The 24533-nt window shown below is 36.7% G+C and overlaps 1 protein-coding gene across 4 annotated transcripts in view; it reads left to right on the top strand.

Annotated features, from left to right (window-relative positions):
• The window catches only part of SSH2 (slingshot protein phosphatase 2), a 252213-nt gene that overhangs the window by 94528 nt on the left and 133152 nt on the right, over positions 1-24533 (top strand). For all 4 annotated transcript variants that reach the window (XM_040455430.1, XM_040455429.1, XM_040455433.1 and 1 more), the window contains one exon: positions 3613-3656. In XM_040455430.1, coding sequence (XP_040311364.1) covers positions 3613-3656 — 44 coding nt within the window. The remainder of the gene's footprint in view (positions 1-3612; positions 3657-24533) is intronic.

Below are 24533 nucleotides of genomic sequence, written 5' to 3'. Positions count from 1 at the left end.
TCTGTGTCTCCCTCTCTCTCTGTCCCTTTCACACCTGTGCTCTGCCTCTCTGTCTCTCAAAAATAAATAAACATTAAAAAAAAGTTTTTAAGAAAAAATAAAAGGCAAAGATTGTCACAATGAATAAAATAAAAATAAAGCAAGATACAACTATATTTTGTTTATGAGACATTCATTAAAATATAAAGTGATTGAAAAATATGTCTTGCAAACATAGAGCATAAATAAGTGAGCATAAATATGCTCAACATAATGAGCATAAATAAGTCTGTAGTGGCTCTATTAATATCAGATAAAATAGCTTTCAAGAAAAAAAATCTTATAGAAAATAAAGCCATCTTGAAAAAGAAGAATCAAGTTAGAGGATTTATATTTCCTTCAAAACGTACTATAAAGTACAGTAATCAGGATAATGTGCTCCTGGCATAAACATTGACAAATAGATCAATGGAACAGAATAAAGAACCCAGAAGTAGAGATCACCTGTACAGTCATTTGATTTTTTACAAAGGAGCCAAGTAATCCATGGGAAAGGAAAGTCATAAACAAGTGGTACTTAAAACTGGATATCCATGTGGAAAAATATGAACCTCACTCCTCACCTCTACCTCACGCCATATACACATATTTATTTCAGCATGAGTTATAGACCTTATATATAAAACCATAAAGTTTTTATTTAAAAAATATGGTAGAGTGGCACCTGGATTGCTCAGTCAGTAGAGCGCATGACTCTTGATCTCAGGTTTATGAGTTCAAGCTCCATGTTGGGTGGAGAGATGACTTAAAAATTTTTTTAATCTTAAAAAAAATATGGTAGAGTATTTTTGTGACTAAAGGCTAAGCAAAAGTTTCTAAGGACATGGAAAACAATAACCATTGGAGAAGAAAATTGCTAATTAAGCTGTAATTGCTACTTTCATACGTTGTTGATGAGTGTAAAGTGTTAGAATCTCTTTGGGAAAAGGCCTGCACTTTCCTATAAAACTGTGCATGCATCTATCCCATTACCCAGGAGAAACAAAAACATATTTCTACCAAAACCCCACAAAGGAATGCATATAGTAGCTTTATTCATAATGGACAAAAATTCAAACACCCGAAGCATATATATCAATAGGAGATGAATAAACAAACTGGTGAATTCATGGAATCCTCAGGAGTAAAAAGAAATGAACTCCTGTTAAATGCAACATGGATGAATCTTAAAACCTAATGCTGCATAAAAGAAGCCTCACACAAGACAGTACATACTATATGATTTTATTTATATGAACAGTGGAATCATATAAATGGAATCATATGCTATGTACTAATTTGGGGGGAAAAGTTTGTAGAAAAATCAGAAGAGTAGTTGCCTCTAGGAGTAGGTGGTACCAGGTGTTGACTGAGAAGAGGCCCAAGAAAAATTTCTGAAGTGATAAAAATGTTTCATTTCTTGATAGAAGTTTGGGTTACACAGATACCTAAATTTTCAAAACTCATTGAATGATGCACTTAAGATTTGTGCATTTCATTGTGTATAAATTTTACCATAAAAGAAAAAAAAACTATAATACTGAATTCTAATTAATTATACACATTTAAGGACAAATATACTGATGTCTGTATCCTGCTTTGAAGATGGATTGATGGATGGGCAGAAAAATAATATGTAATAAAGCAAGTATATAAAATATTAATGGTAGAATATATATATATATATATGATGAATATACAGATTCACTACAAGGACTTTCAACCTTTCTGTATGTTTGAATTTTTTTATAGTAGAGTGAGAGCAAGAAAATGACAATTAAAATTCAAGATAGTAGTCACATCGGGAGAGGATAGGAATGGGAGATAGCTAATAAGCACAGAGATGCAAAGGGATTGATACTGTTTTAGCTCTTAAGTGGAATGGTATTCACAGGTATTCATTATCTTATTGCACCTCGTAACTTACATTTATCTTAAATATAACCTTTGTATAATTGTTCATATAATTAAAAATATGACAACATATCAAGTTGAGCTCTATTAACCAGTAATAATAATGAAGCACTATTTGAAAAATGAGATTACAGGAAATCATTTCTATTGATTATAGTTTCTTTGGGAGTCAAAATCTAACATTTACATTTGCTTATCTGAATCTTTTCACTTGGTTTCTTGCAAACTTCTGGGTTCTGACTATTAACTCTAGAGATAATCAGTTCTTTTCCTGTGACACCTTTCTTTTCAATCCCTAAAGGGAATACTTCTGAACCTAAAGCCTCCCCTACAGCAAATAGTTGAGCGCACCATGACATTTAATCTGTCTTCCCTCTTTGCTGTGTTTTTCCCTTTGTGGAAGATAATAGGCATGCCTGAAATCAATAATGAAAATAAAATGGGAATAAAAATTGTAGAGTTTTAAATTATAGTAGCTGCTCAGGAATGGAGACAGAATGATAACAGAGGTGAATGGAGATAGTTCCATAAACTCAAAAATGTAGGTGGCTCATTGGCAGACAGTACACATACTGCTTGAAATTCAGCAAAAGTGAATTTTTTTTTATGTTTGCCAAATAGAGCAAAAGTGACCAAAAAACAAATGTAAAATGTCAGGGAGCAAATTTAAAGAAACATTTAGCACCCTAGCATTATTATTTCTTACATCTTTTCTCACTTTTCCTTTATGTCAATATTCTTGTGTCCATGAAAATCTGTATAATAACTTATAAGTCCTGACCTAGGCCAGGGAGGGGTAAGCTTTTACAATGTGTTGGGAGGCAGTATTTTTATTAGTTTTAATTCTACTTCACCATGTGAATTTCCTTAAACAACTTATTTATTTCTACTTTCTGGATTTCATTTTCTTCATCTGTAAAATCCATATTTCATTGAGTCTAATTGCCATGTTATAACACCCTCAATTATTTTATGTGCTACTAAGAAAATTAAACATTGTAATTAAACAATGATTCAGTACGTTTTTATTGATTGAAGATACTTATCCTAAGCTGTGTGTGTGTGTGTGTGTGTGTGTGTGTGTGTGTGTGTGTGTTGTAGAATTCATGAGAAATATAGTACCATCAACCTTCTAGAACTTATAAATAAGACAATATACTTAAAGTGTTGAGCAAGGTGCCTGGCACATGATAAATACTCAATAAGTAGTAGCCATTGTGTTGATGGTGATACTGTTGGTGATTTGATCATGAGCATTTTGTGAAGTGGTGCTCATTGTTTAGGTTGTTCTTTGGGGATCAGAATTATTAATAGGTCATCTTGATGAGATTTGCTGATAGTAATCAGAATGCCCACTTACTTTGAATTTGAAGTAACATAACAATAGCATAACATCTTTAGTTGGTTTTCAGAGGTATAGTTCTTTTAATTGTTAGTATTTTGTTATCAATGAAATTTGTTTGTAAAACTATTGTTGAAGTTTCCTCCAGAAATAAATTCTGATACATATCAACTTTCTGGGGTGGTTGAAGTTGCTATTTATGGAGAGAATTCGCTCAAGTGCACAAGGTGAATGAGATGCTCCTACATACAAAGCTTAGTAAAATTGCATTGTTGATATTATGATATGAGACCTCAGGTTTTAAATAATTTTTTTTTATCATTTTTCCTGATATGCAGGAGGCAGACAGTGGGGAGGAGGAATGCCGGTCACAGCCCAGGAGGTATGTTTGTTTATTATATTCTATAGCATTTCTGTATTTAATTAAATTAATTCTCTACTTAATTAAATAAACACTAAAAAAAAGAATCCAGTTACCGACTCAAAGATTTAAAATGGCAGATTGTGGGGCGCCTGGGTGGCTCAGTCGGTTAAGCGGCCGACTCGGCTCAGGTCATGATCTCGCGGTCAGTGAGTTCCAGCCCCACGTCGGGTTCTATGCTGACCGCTCAGAGCCTGGAGCGTGTTTCAGATTCTGTGTCTCCCTCTCTCTCTGACCCTCCCCCGTTCATGCTATCTCTCTCTGTCTCAAAAATAAATAAATGTTAAAAAAATAAAATAAAATAAAATGGCAGATTGTATTATGTTGTATACATGAATCTGATAGGATGTTGTATGTCAATGATACGTACATACATACAATGGTAGATTGCTTTAAGAAAGTGCAGATATGCCAATATTAGCCCAGTTTTGACTCAAGTCTCCAGAACTATCTTGAGTAATAAAAAAGTACGTTTTTATTGCCTTTTAGGACACTATCAACTGAACATTTCAGCCTTCAGTTTTGTACTTAGGTTTGTCATTCATTTTGATAGATAATTTGAATTCTTATAGATTGGTCAATATTTCACTTCCTAAATACAAAGTTTAAATACAATGAATATAATGAATACTCACGGAGTAGCGGGCATGTGGTTAAAAGGGTACCAATACCTACTGCCATTAAAAGAAAAAAATTATGAGAGATTGTTATCTCCTTTAAATGGTTTTATAAAACAACTTTTTTCCACAAGAAATAGTCCTGGTAAGTTCTAAATGTTTATCAAACTTGGGGCACCTGGGTGACTCAATTGGTTAGGTTTCCAACTTCAGCTCCAGTCACAATCTCACCGTTTGTGGGTTTGAGCCCCACATTGGGCTCGGTGCTGACAGCTCAGAGCCTGGAGCCTGCTTCAGATCTGCGTCTCCCTCTCTCTCTGCCCCTCCCCTGCTCACTCACGTGCACACACGCTCTCTCTCTCTCTCTCTCTCAAAAATAAAATAAAACATTAAAAAAATTAAAATGAAAAATAAAAATAAAAAAAAATAAATGTTACCAAACTTGTATCCTCTGAACTCAATCACATGAACCATTCTGCACAATACAGAGAATGGATACAATAAGCATGCTCAATGTGGAGAAACTGGCTAAAGGGAATGCTTCCTTAATGATGAATTATCAGGGGTTTGTTGATGTTTACCACTCTTGTAAACTATAACTTTATATAAAAAGTTTCTTTTCATCAGTAACTGAGGTTTATTGACAATATTTTTCTGTCTTGGTTAGCATAAAAAAATTTGGCTTCAAGCTTAATTTCTTACTTTCTCTTAGGGAAAATCTGACAGTGATGTGTCACTCTTTTGCATAGGGCTAAGGGATACAAAACCAGAAAAAATTTTAGCTGAAATTACCAGAGGCACTACAGAGGCATCATAAGCTTATTCCCATTAGAGTTAAAAAAAGATTCCAAAAGATTCTGAAATTTTCTGGTAGACCAAATGTAAAGATATTTGGGTTAATTTTCAGCTTCACGTATCGACTTGGCATCTACGGGGATAATTGTTGTTCCAAAAATTACATAATGATGAGGCGATGCAAGTTTATTCTCATTCACAACACTGAATTGTCAAGCCATTAGGAACCATATAGACCACTGTTTTTAAAGTTGTTGGCAATAAATCATTAGTATGACTAGCAGAGGGTTTTTTTTTTTTAATTTTTTTTTTCAACGTTTATTTATTTTTGGGACAGAAAGAGACAGAGCATGAACGGGGGAGGGGCAGAGAGAGAGGGAGACACAGAATCGGAAACAGGCTCCAGGCTCCGAGCCATCAGCCCAGAGCCTGACGCAGGGCTCGAACTCACGGACCGCGAGATCGTGACCTGGCTGAAGTTGGACGCTTAACCGACTGCGCCACCCAGGCGCCCCTAGCAGAGGGCTTTTGTAGACTTCTATTAATAAGAAAAAAGATCATTTAAGAAATGATACAAAAAACAGTGTGGAGGTTCCTCAAAAAATTAAAAATAGACCTACGCTATGACCCAGCAGTAACACTGCTAGGAATTTACCCAAAGGATACAGGAGTACTGATGCATAGGGGCCCTTGTACCCCAATGTTTATAGCAGCACTCTCAACAATAACCAAATTATGGAAAGAGTCTAAATGTCCATCAACTGATGAATGGATAAAGAAATTGTGGTTTATATACACAATGGAGTACTACGTGGCAAGGAGAAAGAATGAAATATGGCCCTTTGTAGCAACGTGGATGGAACTGGAGAGTGTGATGCTAAGTAAAAGAAGCCATACAGAGAAAGATACCATATGTTTTCACTCTTAGGTGGATCCTGAGAAACTTAACAGAAACCCATGGGGGAGGGGAAGGAAAAAAAAAAGAGGTTAGAGTGGGAGAGAGCCAAAGCATAAGAGACTATTAAAAACTGAGAACAAACTGAGAGTTGTTGGGGGGTGGGAGGGAGGGGAGGGTGGGTGATGGGTATTGAAGAGGGCATCTTTTGGGATGAGCTCTGGGTGTTGTGTGGAAACCAATTTGACAATAAATTTCATATATTAAAAAAAAGAAATGAGGGGCGCCTGGGTGGTGCAGTCGGTTAAGCGTCCAACTTCAGCCAGGTCACGATCTCGCGGTCCGTGAGTTCGAGCCCCGCATCAGGCTCTGGGCTGATGGCTCAGAGCCTGGAGCCTGTTTCCGATTCTGTGTCTCCCTCTCTCTCTGCTCCTCCCCTGTTCATGTTCTGTCTCTCTCTGTCCCAAAAATAAATAAACGTTGAAAAAAAATAAAAAAAAGAAATGATACAAATACAAATAATAAGAAGAAATGAATGAAATAAGAAATAGAAATAATAAATGAAGAAAAACCTGGTAGCACCCATTTTTAAAAATAAAAATTTACTTGTTTATTGTATTTTCTTACATTCAGTATGTTTCCCAGGCTATTTCTAGATCTAATTGCTTTAGTCTTACTCAAAGAAAAGAAACTTCTTAAGTGCCACTTGAATGCCCCTTATAGCTAGAGGTGTGTAAAAAGTTGATTTTTTTGTATGCTTGACCACTACAGATTATTCTGGCATTTTTCACCACTTACCACAGAATAAACCAGCATTGAGTTAGCATCATTTCACTGAGCATACCTAAACTCATCTTTACAAGTTTGCAGATTCAATTCTGGTTTGTAGTAGAGAATTGAATAGTAAGCAGCATATTATTAAAACTAATGCAGCTCCAGGTAATAAAAAAAAGATGTTGTATTCATTATCTCTTTTATTTATTTATTTTTATTTTAGAGAGAGAGAGGGAGCACATGTGAGAGGGGTGGGGGGGGGGCATAGAAGAGAGAGAGAGAGAGAGAGAGAGAGAGAGAGAGAGAGAGAGAGAGAGAATCTCCACGCTGAGCATGGAGCCTGACATGGGGCTCAATCCCACAACTCTGGGATCATGACCTGAGCTGAAATCAAGAGTCAGACACTCAACCGAGCCTCCCAGGTGCCCCTAATTATCTCTTATTTTATCCAAATGCCATTTATTGGGAAATTCATAAGTTAAAAGTAGTAGTTTAATATAACCAACCCAAACTATGAAGGCTTAAAAAACCAGTGTTCACAGACAACAACAAAAACAGATAAATTAAGCTACATCAAAATTTTTGCAAATCATATAGCTGATAAGGAGTCAATGTCCAGAATATATAAAGAACTCTTACAACTCAACCACCACCACCACCACCACCACAACAACAAAAACAACCTGTCTTCTTCAGCTCAGGCTCCTATAACAAAATACCATAGACTGAGTGGCTTAAACAGAAGGAATTTATTTCTTACAATTCTGGAGGCAGGGAAATCCAAGATCGACGTGCTGGGAGATTCAGTTCCTGGTGAGAGCAGGTCTCACATTTAGGTGTATAATCCATTTTGAGTTTATTTTTGTATATGGTGTAAAAAAAAATTGGTTCAGTTTCATTCTTTTGCATGTAGCTGTCCAGTTTTCCCAATGCTATTTATTAAAAAGACTGTCATTTTTTGGGGCGCCTGGGTGGCGCAGTCGGTTAAGCGTCCGACTTCAGCCAGGTCACGATCTCACGGTCCGTGAGTTCGAGCCCCGCGTCAGGCTCTGGGCTCACAGCTCGGAGCCTGGAGCCTGTTTCCGATTCTGTGTCTCCCTCTCTCTCTGCCCCTCCCCCGTTCATGCTCTGTCTCTCTCTGTCCCAAAAATAAATAAAAAAAAAACGTTGGGAAAAAAAAAAAAGACTGTCATTTTTTAATTGCATATTCTTGTCTCCTTTGTCAAAAATTAATTGTATAATTATAGATTTATTTCTAGACTCTCTTCTGTTCCATTGAATTATGTGTCTGTTTTTATGCCAATATTATTACTGTTTTGATTGCTATAGCTTTGTAGTATGGTTTGAAATCAAAGAGCATTATACCTCAGCTTTACTCTTTCTCAAGATTGCTTTGACTATTCAGTCTTCTGTGGCTACACAAATTTTAGGATTACTTGTACTAGTTCTGTGAAAAATTGCCATTGTATTTTGATAGAGATTGTATTAATCTGTAAATTGCTTTGAGTGGTATAGACCTTTTAACAATATTAATTTTTCCAGTCCATAAGCATTGTTTACCTTTCCATTTATTTGTGTCAACTTTAATTTCTTTCATCATTGTCTTACATTTTTCAGAGTATAGGTCTTTTACCTCCTTGGTTAAATTTATTCCTGGGCATTTTATTCTTATTAATACAATTGTAAATGGGATTGTTTTCTTAATTTCACTAATAGTTCATTATTAGTGTATAGAAATGGATCAGACTTATGTATACAGATTTCATATCCTGCAACTTTGCTGAATTAATTTATTTTAATAATTTTTTGGTGAAGTCTTTATGGTTTCCTATATATGGTACCATTTAATCTACAAATAATGACAGTTTTACTTCTTCTTTTCCAATTTGGATATCTTTTGTCACTTTTTCTTGTCTGATGTGTCTAGTAGTAGCAAGAGGGGCCCCCTCATTCCTGATCTCAGAGAAAAAGCTTTTTGCTTTTCACCATTAGGTATGATGTTAGCTGTGAGTTTGTCATAGGTGCCCTTTATTATGTTGAAGTATGTGCCCTCTATACCCACTTTGTTGAGAATTTTTATTATAAATGGATATTGAGTTTTATCAGATGCTTTTTCTACATCTATTGACATAATCAACTGATTTTTATCCTTCTTTTTGTTAATGTGGTGTATCATACTGATTGATTTGAAGATACTGAACCATCCTTGCATCCTTGAAATAAATCCCACTTGATCATGGTGTATGATTTTCTTAATGTATTGCTGAATTTGATTTGCTAATATTTTGTTGAGAATTTCTGCATCTATATTCATCAGGGTATTAGCTTGTAATTTTCTTTCTTTGTGGTGTCTTTGATTTTTTTTTTTTTAATTGGGGTAGTGCTGGCCTTTTAGAATGATTTTGGAAGCATTCCTTCCTCTTTAGTTTTTGGAATAGTTTGAGAAGGATAGGTGTTAACAGTTCCATAAATGTTTGGTAGAATTCACCTGTGAAGTTGTCTGGTTGTGGACTTTTGTTTGCTGGGAATTTTTAAATTACTGCTTCAATTTCATTACTACTAATCAGTCTAGTCAGATTTTCTATTTCTTCTTGATTCAGTCTTGAAAGATTGTATGTTTCTAGGAATTTATCTGTTTTTCTAGGTGTCGCATTTATTGTCAAATAATTATTTGTTTATGATTTTTTGTATTTCTGTGGTATCAGTTGTAACTTCTCTTTCATTTCTGATTTTATTTATTTGGGCCTTCCCTCTTTTTTTCTTGATGAGTCTGACTAAAGGCTTATCAATTTTATTTCTTTTTTCAAAGAACTGGCCCCTAGTTATATTGATGTTTTCTATTTTTTTATTTTAGTGTCTATATCATTTTCATTTTAACCTTTATTATTTCCTTCCTTGTACTAACTTTGGGCTTTGTTCTTTCTCTAGTTCCTTTAGGTGTAAGGTTACATTGTTGTTTTGAGATTTTTCTTGTTTCTTGAGGTGGGCCTGTGTCATTGTACACTTCTGTCTTAAAACTACCTTTGTGTCCCATAGATTTTGTGTTTTTATTTCAGTTTGTCTCAAAGTATTTTATTTCCTTTTGATTTCTTCATTGACCCATTAGTTATTTAATAACATGTTGTTCAGCCGCATGTTTGTGTTTTTCCTGATTTTCTTCTTGTAATTGATTTCAAGTTTCATACTGTTATAGTTAGAAAAGATGCGTGATATGATTTCAGTCTTACTAAATTTATTGAGTCTTGTTTTGTGACCTAACATGTGATCTATTCTGGAGATATTCCATGTGTATTTGAGAAAAAAAATCTATTCTGTTTTTGGATGGAATGTTTTGCAAATATCTATGAAGTTCATCTTGTCTAATGTGTGATTTAAGGCCAATGTTTCCGTATTGATTTTATGTCTGGGTGATCTATCCACTGATGGAAGTGGTAGAGTGTTAAAGTTCGTACTATTGTTGTATTACTGTCGGTTTCTTCTTTTATGTCTGATAATACTTGCTTTCTGTATTTAGGCACTTCTATGTTGGGTGTATAGATATTTACATATGTAAAAATATATCCTCTTCTTGATCTTTTTATCATTATGTAATGTCCTTGTCTGTTCTTACAGTCTTTGCTTTAAAGTCTCTTGTCTTGGAGCACCTGGCTGTCTCAGCAGAGCATAGGACTCTTGATCTTGGGGTTGTGAGTTTGAGGCCCTCGCTGGGTGTAGGGCTTACTTAAAAATAAATACTTAAAAACTAATAATAAAGTCTATTTTGTCTGATATAAATATTTTACACATGTAAAATATTGTTACCCTAGCTTTCTTTTCATTTCCATTTACATGGAATATCTTTTCTCATCCCTTTACTTTCAATCTGTATGTGTCTTTAGATATGAAGTGAGTCTCTTGTAGGCAGCATACACATGGGTCTTGTTTTTTATCCATTAAGTCACCCTATGTCTTTTGATTGGAGCATTTAGTCCACTTACATTTAAAGTAATTATTGATAGGGGCGCCTGGGTGGCGCAGTCGGTTAAGCGTCCGACTTCAGCCAGGTCACGATCTCGCGGTCCGTGAGTTCGAGCCCTGCGTCAGGCTCTGGGCTGATGGCTCAGAGCCTGGAGCCTGTTTCTGATTCTGTGTCTCCCTCTCTCTCTGCCCCTCTCCCGTTCATGCTCTGTCTCTCTCTGTCCCAAAAATAAATAAACGTTGAAAAATAAATAAATAAAAAAATAAAGTAATTATTGATAGATACGTACTTATGCCATTTTGTTGGTTGCCTTCTGGTTGTTTTTTGTAGTTCTTCTGTGTTCCTTTTTTCTTCTCTTGCTCTTTTCCCTTGTGATTTGGTGAATTTCCTTAGTGTTATGTTTATTTTCCTTTCTCTTTATTTTTTGTGTATCAGTTATAGGTATTTGGTTTGTAGTTACCATGTGGTTCATACATAACATCTTATGTATATAGCAGCCTATTTTAAGTCAGTGATTGCTTCAATTCATGCATTCTAAAAGCTCTACACTGTTACTTCCTCTCTCCCCACATTTTATGTTTTTATGTCATGTTTTACATCTTACTATTTTGTATATTCTTTGACTATTGTAGGTCCTGATGATTTTACTAATTTTGTATTTTGATTACAGACTAAAGTAGGTGGTTGATCCACCACCTTTATGTTTACTTTTATCATTGAGATTTGTTTCTTTCATAAGTTTCTTGGGGCACCTAAGTGACTCAGTCAGTTAAGCATCTGACTCTTGATTTTGGCTCAGGTCATGATCTCACAGTTCTTGGGTTCAAGCCCTGCATCAGGTTCTCTACTGTCAGCACAGAGCCTGCTTAGGATTCCCTCTCTCCCTCTCTCTCTCTCTCTCTGCCCCTCCCCTCCCATGCTCACTTGCTTTTACTCACTCTCAAAATAAATAAACTTTTAAAAAGGCATAATTTTCTTATTTCTAATTTTGTACTTTTCCACTTAAAGAAATCCCTTTAATATTTACTATAGGGCCACTTTGGTGTCTCCTTTGACTTTTGCTTTTCTGGGAAAAGCAGAAGTCTCCTTCAATTCTGAGTGATAACCTTGCTGGGTGGAGTATTTTTGGTTGAAAGTTATTTCCTTTTAGCATTTTGAATATATTGTGCTACTCCCTTCTCGCCTGTAAAGTTTCTGCTGAAAAAATCAATTATAGTCTTATGGGAGTTCCTTTGTACATAAATAGATTTTTTTTTCTCTTGCTGCTTTTAAGATTATCTCTTTATCTTTAAATTGATGACACTTTGGTGATAATGTGTGTTGGTATGGGTCTCTTTGGGTGCATCTTATTTGGGAATCTTTTTGCTTCCTGGACTTGGGTGTCTGTTTCCCTCACCAGGTTAGGGAAGTTTTCAGCAATTATTTCTTCAAATAGTTTTTCTGTGCCTTTCTCTCCCTCTTTTCTCCTTTTGGGAGCCCTATAATGGAAATGTTAGTATGCTTAATGTTGTCCCAGCGTCCCTTAAACTATCCTCATTAAAAAATTTTTTTTTTCTTTTTTCTCTTCTGAGTGGGTGATCTCTACTACCCTGTCTTCCAGATCGCTGATCCATTCTTCTGCATTCTGATCTGCTGTTGATTCCCTCTAGTATATTTTTCATTTCACTTACTGAATTCTTCAGCTCTGATTGGGTTTTTTTTATATTTTCTGTTTCTTTGTTGAAGTTCTTGCTGTGTTCATGCATTCTTCACTTGAGTACAGTGAGATTGTTTTATGGCTATTACTTTGAACTTTTTATCTGATTATTTCCATTTCGTTCAGTTCTTTTTCTGAGATTTTATCACATTCTTTCATTTGGAACATATTCCTGCCTTTTTATTTTATGTAACTCTCTGTTTGTTTTTATATATTAGATCAGTTACATGTACCAGTCTTGGCAGAGTGGCTTTATGCACAAGGCATCCTGGGGCCCAGTAGTGTGAACATCCTTGAGGCACCTGGCTCAGGTGCCTCAGAGATATTTCTTGTATGGGCTACATGCACCTTCCTGTTGTGGTCTGGTCATGATCAGTGCAATCTCATGGGTCTGTGGGGCAGCTGCAGCAGCTGTGAGCATGCTAGTGGGCTGGGCAGGCCTCTGGCAGAGCTGACTGCCAGGTTGGCTATGACTATTGCAAGCATTCTAAATGCAGGGCTGGCACTCCACGGCAGGAGCACTTGGGAATGGCTCTAGTGCTGAGTATGACTGTGGGATGTGGTGGATCAGGGAGCCACGTGGGAGGGACTCCAGGCCAGGGAGGGCAGGTTGGATGGGGCTAGCTGTACTAGTACAGTAGATGGAGAGCGTCAGAAATGGCACCTGCTATGGCCAGGCAAGAAGGGAAGTAAAAAAATTAAAAGTGCCCACCGGTGTTTCTATCTTCAGAGAACATTCCAACAGATCACTGCCCCTCCAGCTCACACCATAAAACTAGTCAATGGATCTCCTTCATGTGTAACCCAGGCACTTTCAAACTGCTGCTTCTGCGTTGGGACTAAGAGCAAGAATGTGCACTTGCCCTTTAAGAGCAGAGCCTCGGTTTCCTACTGCCTTCCAGCTCTCCCAGACATTAGTCCCATTGATTTTGAAAGCCAGAGTTTATGGGTGTGTGTCTTCCCAGTGCAGGTCACCTGGACTATGGAGCCAGATGTGTGGCTCAGATTTCTTCTTCCTTAGGAAGAGCCTCTATGGTTGCAATATTCCTTCCACTGGTGGGAGTGTGGGTCCTAACTAAACTGAGTCTCCACCTGTGCTACATGTCTTAATGTGGCTTTTTGTTTATATCCTTAGTTGTATATGATCTATTCTGCTTGCCTTCAGTTTGTTCTCAGAGATAATTGTTTTATATATAGTTGTAGATTTTGGTGTGTCTGTGGGAAGAGGTGAGCTCAGGATCCTCTTACTTTACCATCTTGATCCCACCTCCAGAAGGTGACTTCTAAGGTTACATAGCTATTAGTGGATGCCGGTTATATCCAAAATATGACCAGCAGGAATCTGTTACCCTCTGGAGGAATCCAAAATAATGGGGCCTGGAAGTACTGAACCTTGTCTTTTTAAATTACTCAATGTGAAGTTATTTTTCTTTTTAATTTTTATTTATTTATTTATTTATTTTTTAAAGCAAGCTCTGTGCCCAATGTAGGGCTTGAACTCACAACCCTGAAGTCAAGAGTTGCATGCTCCACTGACTGAGCCAGCCAGTTGCCTCTGTGAAGTTAGTTTCCATGTTCAACCCAAAACCTCTCCTGTTTTAAGCCTGGTTTCTTCCTTTTTTAGTCTTCCTTTTTTAGTCTTTCATAGACATGAAGAATTACTCACCATCTACTGAGAAAGTTCTTTACCATTGAAAACATGTTTTTTCCCCATGATACCTCAAACCTAGCAATGAAAACAAAGTTTGCAGCAGATGGGGTAAAGAGAGCAGTGGGGGCCAAAGTACTCTCGGGAAATCTCTTGGAAGAGCTGGATCTTGAATGAATGGGATTTAGATAGGAGAACAGAAGAGCATTCCAAATATAGGAGGATGGAGAGAATGGAAAGATACCCTCAGAGGTCTAGAAGTAGGTGTTGATATCAGTGTTTCAGTGATAGTAAGAGGATAATTGCCTATATCTTAAAAGCAGAGTTTCTATTTGATAGATCTTTGTCTAGAAGAATGACATGATTGCCAGAAAAGAGTATGGCAGTTTTAAGCAGTATGAGAAGAGGCAAGAAAACTATCCAGGAAGCTGTTTCAGGCAAGTGGCTAGAGGTGGGCAATCTTCTTCCATCTGACAGCCCTGTGAGGGCAAGCGTTACATCTTTTATCTCAGTATCCACAGCAATTAGCATGTGTTTGGTACTCAGTAAATGCTTGTTGAATGAATAAATGAAAATAGGAGAGTGTTGATATCTCTACTAGAAATGATGTAGTTGAAAAACAGAACTTGTATGAGGAGTTCACCTTTGAACATGTGAAATACCAGTGTGATAGTCAAGTAGACTGCTTGAAGACAGTTGGAAGAAAACAGAATCAGACATGTCTTTGTGTGAGATATAGTTTCACAATGGCATTTTATTATGAGTTCATTCAATTTGTGGCCAAATCTTTCCTCTTTGGTACCTCATCAAGTTGTTGTGTTTTTTTTTTTCATCTTGTATTCATTCTGTTATTTGTACTTTCGAGTATGTCTTCCATTTATTTGGTAAAATAACTTTAGTATGGATTTAAATATCATAATGACAATAAATGTCATTATGCATTGCCCATCTTTTGACTATAAGAAAAGGACACATACACTTCTACCTCAGTGTATGTTCTAGTTAAAGAACATATTGTCCTAGAGAATAAGAGTATTAAATAAAAAAACGAGAAACAAGATAGAAGTCAATTGTAAATGTGAGCTGATGATTTAATCCTAATTTTTATCTCTTTTAAAATTTTGAAACAATCTTATATTTACAAAAGTTGCAAATACAAGGCATTTTTTCTCCTCAGCCATGTGATAGTAAGATGCTCTATCACCTTGCTTTTCTGTTTTAAGAAATAGAATGATGGCATTAACATTTCAAAGATGAACTGAATATTTATTGAACTTACTGCTGTAAGTTCAGTGTGTGTGTGTGTGTGTGTGTGATCTGTTGTTTGCTTACAAAATTAGAGCTTTCCATAAATTAAAAACTGGTTCTAGGGGTGCCTGGGTGGCTCAGTCGGTTAAGCATCTGACTCTCAATTTCAACTCAGATTACGATCTCGCAGTTTGTGGGTTTGAGCCCCACATTGGCCTCCGTACTGACAGTGCAGAGCTTGCTTGGGGTTCTCTATCTTTCCCTCTGTCTGTCCCTCCTCTGCTCATGCTATCAAAATAAATAAATAAACTTAAAAATTAAAAAAAAAACCTGTTTCTAACTGATCACATTGAAGTATACATCTTCTGCTGTTGGCCCTTCTGAGGTCTCAGTCTCTGCCTCCCACCATGCAGGTTATTCTTCTAATCCAGAGAACTATCAGCTGTCTATAAACATTTGGGTCTGGCCAACACAGGGTGTAGTGAGCTGGCTTCTTATTCTATTGAATTCTGCCACTGTATTGAGTTGCCTCTTCAAATTGTTAAGTGCACACTTTTAAAGGCTCTTTGCATTTGTTGACAAGAGTGAGAATTTTCATTTCACTGAAGCATTCTTTGTTTCTGAAGAATGTAGTCACAGGTATTTTGCATTTATCTGGCATGTTCTGCTTCTGGTAGCTATGAAAGGCATTCTTCTTAAATCTAATTTGAAAAGCAAATCTAATTATTGCAGCCAGGATGAAATTATGCATATCTTTTAAAGGTAGGTAAATAGTTTTACCTTTTTTCCAGATGTTCTTCATGGCATTAACAACAACAAAAAAAATGTAAAGTAAATTTCCCCTCACTTATTGACTTTTCTAAACTATGTTTTGGAAAAGTTATTTTCTTAGGTAAATACATAGAATTGTTGAATTTTTATATTAATACAGGAAGTAATATAACACTGTATGTTCCTTACACTTCAATTTTAAAAGAAGATTGCAGGGGCGCCTGGGTGGCTCGTTGGTTAAGTGTCTAACTACGGTTCAGGTCATGATCTCACGGTCCGTGAGTTCGAGCCCCGCGTCAGGCTCTGTGCTGACCGCTCAGAGCCTGGAGCCTGTTTTGGATTCTGTGTCTCCCTCTCTTTCTGACCCTCTCCCGTTCATGCTCTGTCTCTCTCTGTCTCAAAAATAAATAAACATTAAAATTAAAAAAAAAAAAAAGATTGCATACAGCAAGAAGATAGAACAATTGTATATATTTATGCACCTAATGTCAGACCATCAAAATGTATGAGGGGCACCTGGGTGGCTCAGTTGGTTAAGTGTCTGACTCTTGATTTTGGCTCAGGTCATGATCTCATGATTCGTGAGTTTGAGCCCTGTCTTGGGCTCTGTGCTGACAGTGTGGAGCCTACTTGGGATTCACTCTCTCCTCTTCTCTCTCTCTGCCCTACCCCATTCAAGCACACACACTCTCTCCCTCGCTTTCTCTCTCTCTCCCCTTCTCTCTCTCTCTCCCTTTCAAAATAAATAAGCTTTAAAAACATTTTTAAATGTATGAAGCAAAAACTAACATAATTGAAGGGAGAAATAGATATTTGTATAATAACAGTTAGAGACTTCAGTATTACACTCACAATAATGGATAGAACAACCAGACAAAAGATAAGTAAAAAATTAGAAGACTTAAACTAACTAGATTTAACAGACATATGCAGAACACCATCCAACAACACCAGAATATATATCCCTCTCAAGTACACATGAGACACTTGATAGGATAGACCATATGTTAGGCAACAAATTAAGTTTCAATAGATTTTGAAAGGTAGATCTCATACAAGATATCTTCTCTGACCACAATGGAGTGAAGACAGTAGTAAGAAAAGGAAAACTGGAAAACTCACAAAATAGTGGAAATTAAAGAGCATACTTTTAAACAACCAATGCATCAAAGAAGAAACCACAAGAGAAATTAGAAAATACTTAGAGACAAATGAAAACAAAACACAGCATACCAAATCTTATGGGATGCAGCAAAAGCAGTGCTAAGGGGAAAATTTTATAGCTATAAATGCTTACATTAAAAAAATGAGATCTCGGGGCACCTGGCTGGCTCAGTCGTTAGAGCATGTGACTCTTGATCTCAGGGTTGTGAGTTCGTGTCCCACATTGGGTGTAGAGATTACTTAAAAATAAAATCTTATTTTAAAAAGTTAAAAAAAAATACCCAACATCTCTAACTAGCAGCCCACTTTACAACTCAAAAGACCAAACCAAATCCGTAACTACCAGAGGGGAGGGAATAATAAAAATTAGAGCAGAGATTAGTGAAATAGAGACTAAAAAACAATAGAGAAAATCAGTGAAACAAAAATTTGGTTCTTTAAAAAGATCGATAAAGCTGATGACAAACCTTTAGTTAGATAAACTAAGAAAAAAAAGAAAAGAGACTCAAACTACTAAAACTAGAAAGTGGAGACATTACTGATTCTACAGAAATGAAAGATTATAAGAGAGTACTATGAACAAATTGGATAACGTAGATGACATGGATAAATTTCCAGAAAAACAGGGGCGCCTGGGTGGCTCAGTAGGTTAAGCATCCGACTTCGGCTCAGGTCATGTTCTCACAGTCCGTGAGTTTGAGCCACACATCGGACTCTGTGCTGACAGCTCAGAGCCTGGAGCCTGTTTCAGATTCTGTGTCTCCCTTTCTCTAACCTTCCCTGTTCATGCTCTGTCTCTCTCTGTCTCAAAAATAAATAAACATTAAAAAAAATTTTTTTTTAATTTCCAGAAAAACAAAATCTTCCAAGACTAAGTCACAAAGAAATAGAAAATCTGAATAGACCTATAACTATTAAGAAGATTGAATTAGTGATCAGAAATCTCCCAACAGGGGCTCCTGGGTGGCTCAGTCAATTGGGTGTCCGACTTCGGCTCAGGTCATGATCTCACAGTTTGTGGGTTCAACAGCTCAGAGCCTAGAGCCTGCTTCAGATTCTCTCTGTCTCTCTCTGTCTCTCTCTCTCTCTCTTTCTGCCCCTCTCTCTCTCTCTTTCTGCCCCTCCCCTGCTTGTGCGCATGCTCTGTCTCTCAAAAACTGAATAAATAAACATTAAAAAAAAGAAATCTCTCAACAAAGAAAAGCTTGAACCCAGTGGCTTCAGTGGTGAGTGCTACCAAACATTTAAGTTTTTTTTTTTTTTTTTTTTTTTAATATTTATTCATTGGGGCGCCTGAGTAGCTCAGTCGGTTAAGTGTCTGACTTCAGCTCAGATCATGATCTCACAGTCCGTGAGTTCGAGCCCCGCATTGGGCCCTGTGCTGACAGCTTAGAGCCTGGAGCCTGCTTCGGATTCTGTGTCTCCCTCTCTCCCTGCCCCTCCCCTGTTCATGCTCTGTCTCTCTCACTCTCAAAAATGAATAAGTGTTAAAAAATAATTTAAAAAATTTGTTCATTTTTTGGGAATGCAAGCTGGTGCAGCTACTCTGGAAAACAGTATGGAAGTTCCTCAAAAAATTAAAAATAGAACTACCCTATGACCCAGCAATTGCACTACTAGGCATTTATCCAAGGGATACAGGTGTGCTGTTTTGAAGGGATACATGCACCCCCATGTTTATAGCAGCACTATCAACAATAGCCAAAGTATGGAAAGAGCCTAAATGTCCATCGATGGATGAATGGATAAAGAAGATGTGGTGTATATGTACAATGGAGTATTACTCGGCAATCAAGAAGAATGAAATCTTGCCATTTGCAACTATGTGGATGGAACTGGAGGGTATTATGCTAAGTGAAATTAGTCAGTCAGAGAGAGACAAAAATCATATGACTTCACTCATATGAGGACTTTAAGAGACAAAACAGATGAACATAAGGGAAGGGAAACAAAAATAATATACAAACAGGGAGGGAGACAAAACAGAAGAGACTCATGGAGAACAAACTGAGGGTTACTGGAGGGGTTGTGGGAGGGGGGATGGGCTAAATGGGTAAGGGGCATTAACAAATCTACTGAAATCATTGTTTCACTATATGCTAACTAATTTGGATGTAAATTTTAAAAAATAAAATAAAATAAAAACATTTATTTTTGAGAGAGAGAGACAGCGTGTGAATGGGGGAGGGGCAGAGAGAGAGGGAGACACAGAATCCAAAGCAGGCTCCAGACTCTGAGCTGTCAGCACAGAGCCTGATGCGGGACTTGAACTCACAAACCATGAGATCATGACCTGAGCTGAAGTTGGACGCTTAACCCAACTGAGCCACTCAGGCGCCCCTTTGCTACCAAACATTTAAAGAACTAATACCAATCCTTCTCAAACTTCAAAAAAATTGAAGAGGACAAAACATCTTCTAATTCATTCTATGAGGCCAGTATTAACCTTAAACCAAAGCCAGACAAAGACACTATAAAAAAAACAAACAATATTTCTTATAAATATTGATGCAGAAATTTCTAACAAATTATTAGCAAACAGAATTCACAAGCATATTAAAAGGACTATACACTATAACCAAGTGGGATTTATTCCTTGAATGCAAGGATGGTTCACATATGAAAATCAATGTAATATGCCCCATTAACAGAATAAAGGGAAAAAACACATGATCACGTCATTTGATGCAGAAAGCACATTTAGCATAATTCAGTACTCTTTGATGTGAAAGGTGAAAGACTGAAAGCTTTTCCTCTAAGATCAAGAACAAGACAAGGATGCCTACTTTCACTACTTCTGTTCAACATAGGAGTGGAAGTTCTAGCCACAGCAATTAGGGAAGAAAAAGAAATAAAAGAATATCCAAATTGGAAAAGAAGAAGTAAAATTTTTGTGCTTGCAGGTGATACGATATATAGAGAAAACTCTGAAGATTATACACACGTACACCTGCTAGAACTAATAAATGAATTTAGTAAAGTAGCAACATACTAAGTCAACACACAAGTCAGTTACATTTCTGTACACAAACAATGAACAACCTAAAGAGAAAATTATAAAAACAATTCCATTTATAATAGCATCAAAAAGGATAAATACTTTGGAATTAATTTAACCAAAGAGATGAAAGGCTTTGCACAAAGAAAACTATAAATTGGCGCACCTGGGTGGCTAAGTCGGTTAGGGGAGGAGCCTGCTTGGGATTCTTTCTCCCTCCCTCTCTCTCTTTGCCCCTCCCCCACTAGCATGCACGCACGCTCTCCCTCTCTCTCTCAGAATAAATAAACATTTAAAACTTTAAAAAATTTTTAACATTTATTTATTTTTGAGAGAGAGAGATACAGCATGAGTGGGGGAGGGACAGAGAGAGAGGGAGACACAGAAACCAAAGCAGGCTCTGGGATCTGAGTTGTCAGCACAGAGCCTGATGCAGGGCTTGAACTTACAAACTGTAAGATCATAAATATATATTTGTCATATATATTTTATTGTGTGTGTATATACATACATATATATGTGTGTGTGAGTGTGTGTGTGTGTGTGTGTAGGTATACATACAGTGGAATATTATTCAGCCTTACAAAGGAAGGAAATTATGCAATATGCTATAACACAGATAAACCATGAGGACAGTATGCTAAGTAAAATAAACCAGTCACAAAAAAGACAAATACTATATGATTCCACTTATATGAGATATTTAGAATAGTCAAAATCATAAAGACAGAAAGTATAATGGTGTTTGCTAGAGAGGGGAAAAAAGGAGTTATTGTTTAATGGGTATAGAGTTTCAGTTTTATAAGAAAAGGAGTTATGAGGATGGATGGTGGTAATGGTTACATGTATTTCATACCACTGAACTGTATACCTAAAAAATGGGTAAGATCATAAATGTTACGTGTATTTTACCACAATTACGAAAAGACAAAAAAAAATACCTATCAGTGTTGATTATTTAGTAGTAACAAAATATTTTTAGCTACATGACTTGTGACTATAGATTCCTGTGGACTATATCCTGGAAATGAGTGAATTTGATATTTTCTTTTTGGCTGGACTATTTCTCTTATTACCAGGGCCAATATTTAGCAGAAATTCTATATTCTAGACTGAAAAGGTCTGAGGTAAAATTCCTCCACTAGAAGGGAAATAAGAGGTAGGCAGCTCTGGGAATGTGGCCTCTACCTTTTTCCCCACCATTCAAAGCATTATACATTCCATAATTCAGTTCTCATCAAAGCACTGAAAAGTGTTAGAATAAATAATCTCTTAGTCAATTCAGTGTTTATTTTTTTTCTGCTGGGGAGAGGGCAAATGGGGAAGAACAACAGTACAATCATATCAGAAGAGGAAAGAGTCCCTTTCAGGAGTAGAGGAAAGAGCTGATAGTCAAGAACTCTTGAGCAGTTGAGAGGATACTGTTCCTACTTGTTGTCTCCTCTCCCTGGCAAGCTGGACAGATTACAAGTCAGAGAAAGGTATGGCAGTGTGGCCTCTGGCATAGAGACCTTCCAGATCAACCAGTAGCAATAGAAAGAATTGTTCATAATTCAAATTTTCTAAAGACAAAGGTTAGTGATTGGAAGATTCCCTTTCCATTCTTACCCTTTGTAAAATGAACATAGGTGCCAGGGGATTGTGCTTTTACAGTATGGCAGCATACTATATGTTGCCTTATTAGATTGTCCTTGAGTAATACTCTTTTTTTAGTTTTATTGAGAAATAATTGACAAATATAGAATTACATTTTATAGGTAAAGTTTGAGTCCTTAAGCAGAAGGTCCAGTGGCTAAAAATGTATGATTATGCCTCTAGCAAAATAAGTAATTTTCAATAACTATCAAGTATATATGTGCTAACTACTAGAACCAAGGGGCATCTCCCTATCAGAGCTGGATAGATGCTGTAAGTTATAATATCTAATGAATAAATAACTATCTTAATTTATAAAATAATTAAATATTTAATGATAATAGCAATGAATTTTTAATTTCAGCCACTATCCAGTATGAGGTTTCTGTATTTTTTTAATTAAAAGTCTTCTTTCAGTAATAGCATAGTTTTATACAAATATTCTTTTAAAGTTAATCCTTTTAAAAAAGGCATTTTCAGGGAGCTGTAAGAGAGAGTTGAAGCCACAGCCACTATTACTATCTCCAGTGCTCTATATGTGGGTACAGTACCTCCATGGCACCCACATGACAATCCAGATGTGCTTCTTCAGCTGTGTGGGCTACAACTTTTGTGTCAATGTCTGTCCATTCCATCAAGGTCCAAAAGATCCAGGCCAAAGACCACAACCCATGCCCAGAGATTTTGAAGTCAGTGTCATAATGGTAGACAAAAACAATTATTGATTCTCAAATTGGAAATGAGCCGAATTAGAGTGATCTTTTATTATCGGCTATGTATGCCTTTCTGTGGTGGGTCTATAGAACACAACTGGAGTGTCTGTCACAATAGTGGCTATTACCTGGAAAGCCTTTTTTGCTTGGCTCTTTATGACAACAGCCCTCTACAGAAACAGTTTGAAATTGATAGTGAATCTTTTGAGTTTGAGGACTGTGCACTGAGGCATGACTCCTAGAAGTGTTTTTCTCATCTCCTATAAGGAAGGTCTTGAGACCTATTCATCTCTCAGATCCTGGGTAAATCAAGTGTCAGAGGAATAGTGTAATCCAGAAGTGTTACCGCTTTAGATGACTAAGTTGTGGCACTCTAAAGGAGCACCTTCAACAACTTTGTACTTTACACAGACCACAGGAAAGGGGCCAACCTTGGGAAGTTTCTAGCTTTGGGCTATTGTTCTTTGCTAAGACCACCGATGGAAACTTCCCCGTTGCTGACCTGGCCCTCTACCCTCAGGGTCAAGGGGCAGCTGGTTTCCAGGGCATCTCAGCAGAAACTCTGCCAAACTGTTGCTGGAAGGAATCTGCAGGGGCAAATGTGTGGATTCTACTAACCAGAGCCTGAGTTGAGAAGCTGCTCATGATCCACAGTCCTGCTAGACTTGCTGTCTTCCTTTACCATAGTTTTTGAGGCATATGAAGAGCTATTCCAGATTATGTTTAAAATTAAAACTAAAGCCATGTTGTAAAGAATTAAAGGGCAGAGACAGAGTATTGATAACTTGTGTTGGCATTGGCTTTACCAGTTTAGCAAGACCATCAAGTGAAATAGTCTCGGGATAAGGCCCTATGCTACAAACAAAACAGTATGGCCAGGGAAACTCAGGAAATGAGTTTGAAGGCATAAATCCAGGACAGGAGAGTCACTATATTAAGGACTTCCTTTTCTTCCCATCATCATCAACAACAACAACAAATCAGAACATACAAATAAAAGACAACTATATATATTTTTAAAGACATATTCACAGGATAGTTCTACTCACTCATGAAACAATTTTAGTGAATTTGGTGTTAGTCCTGTTTTAAAACTGTTGAATTTTGCTGATCTCTTCTGTATTAATTTGATGAATAAACTTAGCAATGAAAGTTCATCATAATTCACAGATCTCTCTGTAGGAAAGGACTTCAGGTTCCATGCTGTTATTTGTCTCCCCTTTAGGTACTCAGCTCACATGCATTCCTCGTTTTTGCATTCCCAAGGTCCATGCTAACCCCTAGCAACTAATAGGCATACATTACCTAATTGTTCAATTACTAAGTAAATTAATAATAAATGTATGAATTGAACCTAGGGAAGCTTGTATGGCAACAAGTATCTTGTAGCTTTAAAAGTAATTCATGACTGGATGATTAACTTTTTATAGTGCTATTACCTTCTCCCAAAATGATTTTCCCAATTGAATGAAAAGTGTAATTGACTTCATTTAAAAAAAAAAAAAAAAAGCTTACAAATAAGAACCAAAGATTTGCCCATCCTTCTTCCCCACTTCCCTACCCTCCTAGTCCAACCCCCCAAATTAGAATCTCATCTTCTTCCAGGAAATATTCAGGGAAACTTTAAAAAAATTAATAAAGTTGATATACTTTCCTTCTTGTTCACTACAAGTTGTTTTGGTTGAAAGGGTAAGACGCTATTAGGAAAGGTTTATTTTGAATACTTAATTCAGAACTGCTGAGTTCAGTATAAGGTCAAGCTTTTTCTTCTTCTGATACTCTCGTGCTTCTGGATTTAAACAGTATAAATGTAGGAACTCCTCATATACATGATTTTTCTTACCCTGAAACAAGTATACATATATGCGTGTGTGTGTTTACACACACACACACACACACACACACACACACACACACACACACACA

This window comes from Herpailurus yagouaroundi, unplaced genomic scaffold (assembly GCF_014898765.1).
Source record: "Herpailurus yagouaroundi ecotype Mexico unplaced genomic scaffold, PumYag 215, whole genome shotgun sequence".
NCBI classification, from domain to species: domain Eukaryota; kingdom Metazoa; phylum Chordata; class Mammalia; order Carnivora; family Felidae; genus Herpailurus; species Herpailurus yagouaroundi.
Note: the sequence above shows the minus strand (reverse complement) of the source record. Positions and strands in the feature narration are given on the sequence as shown.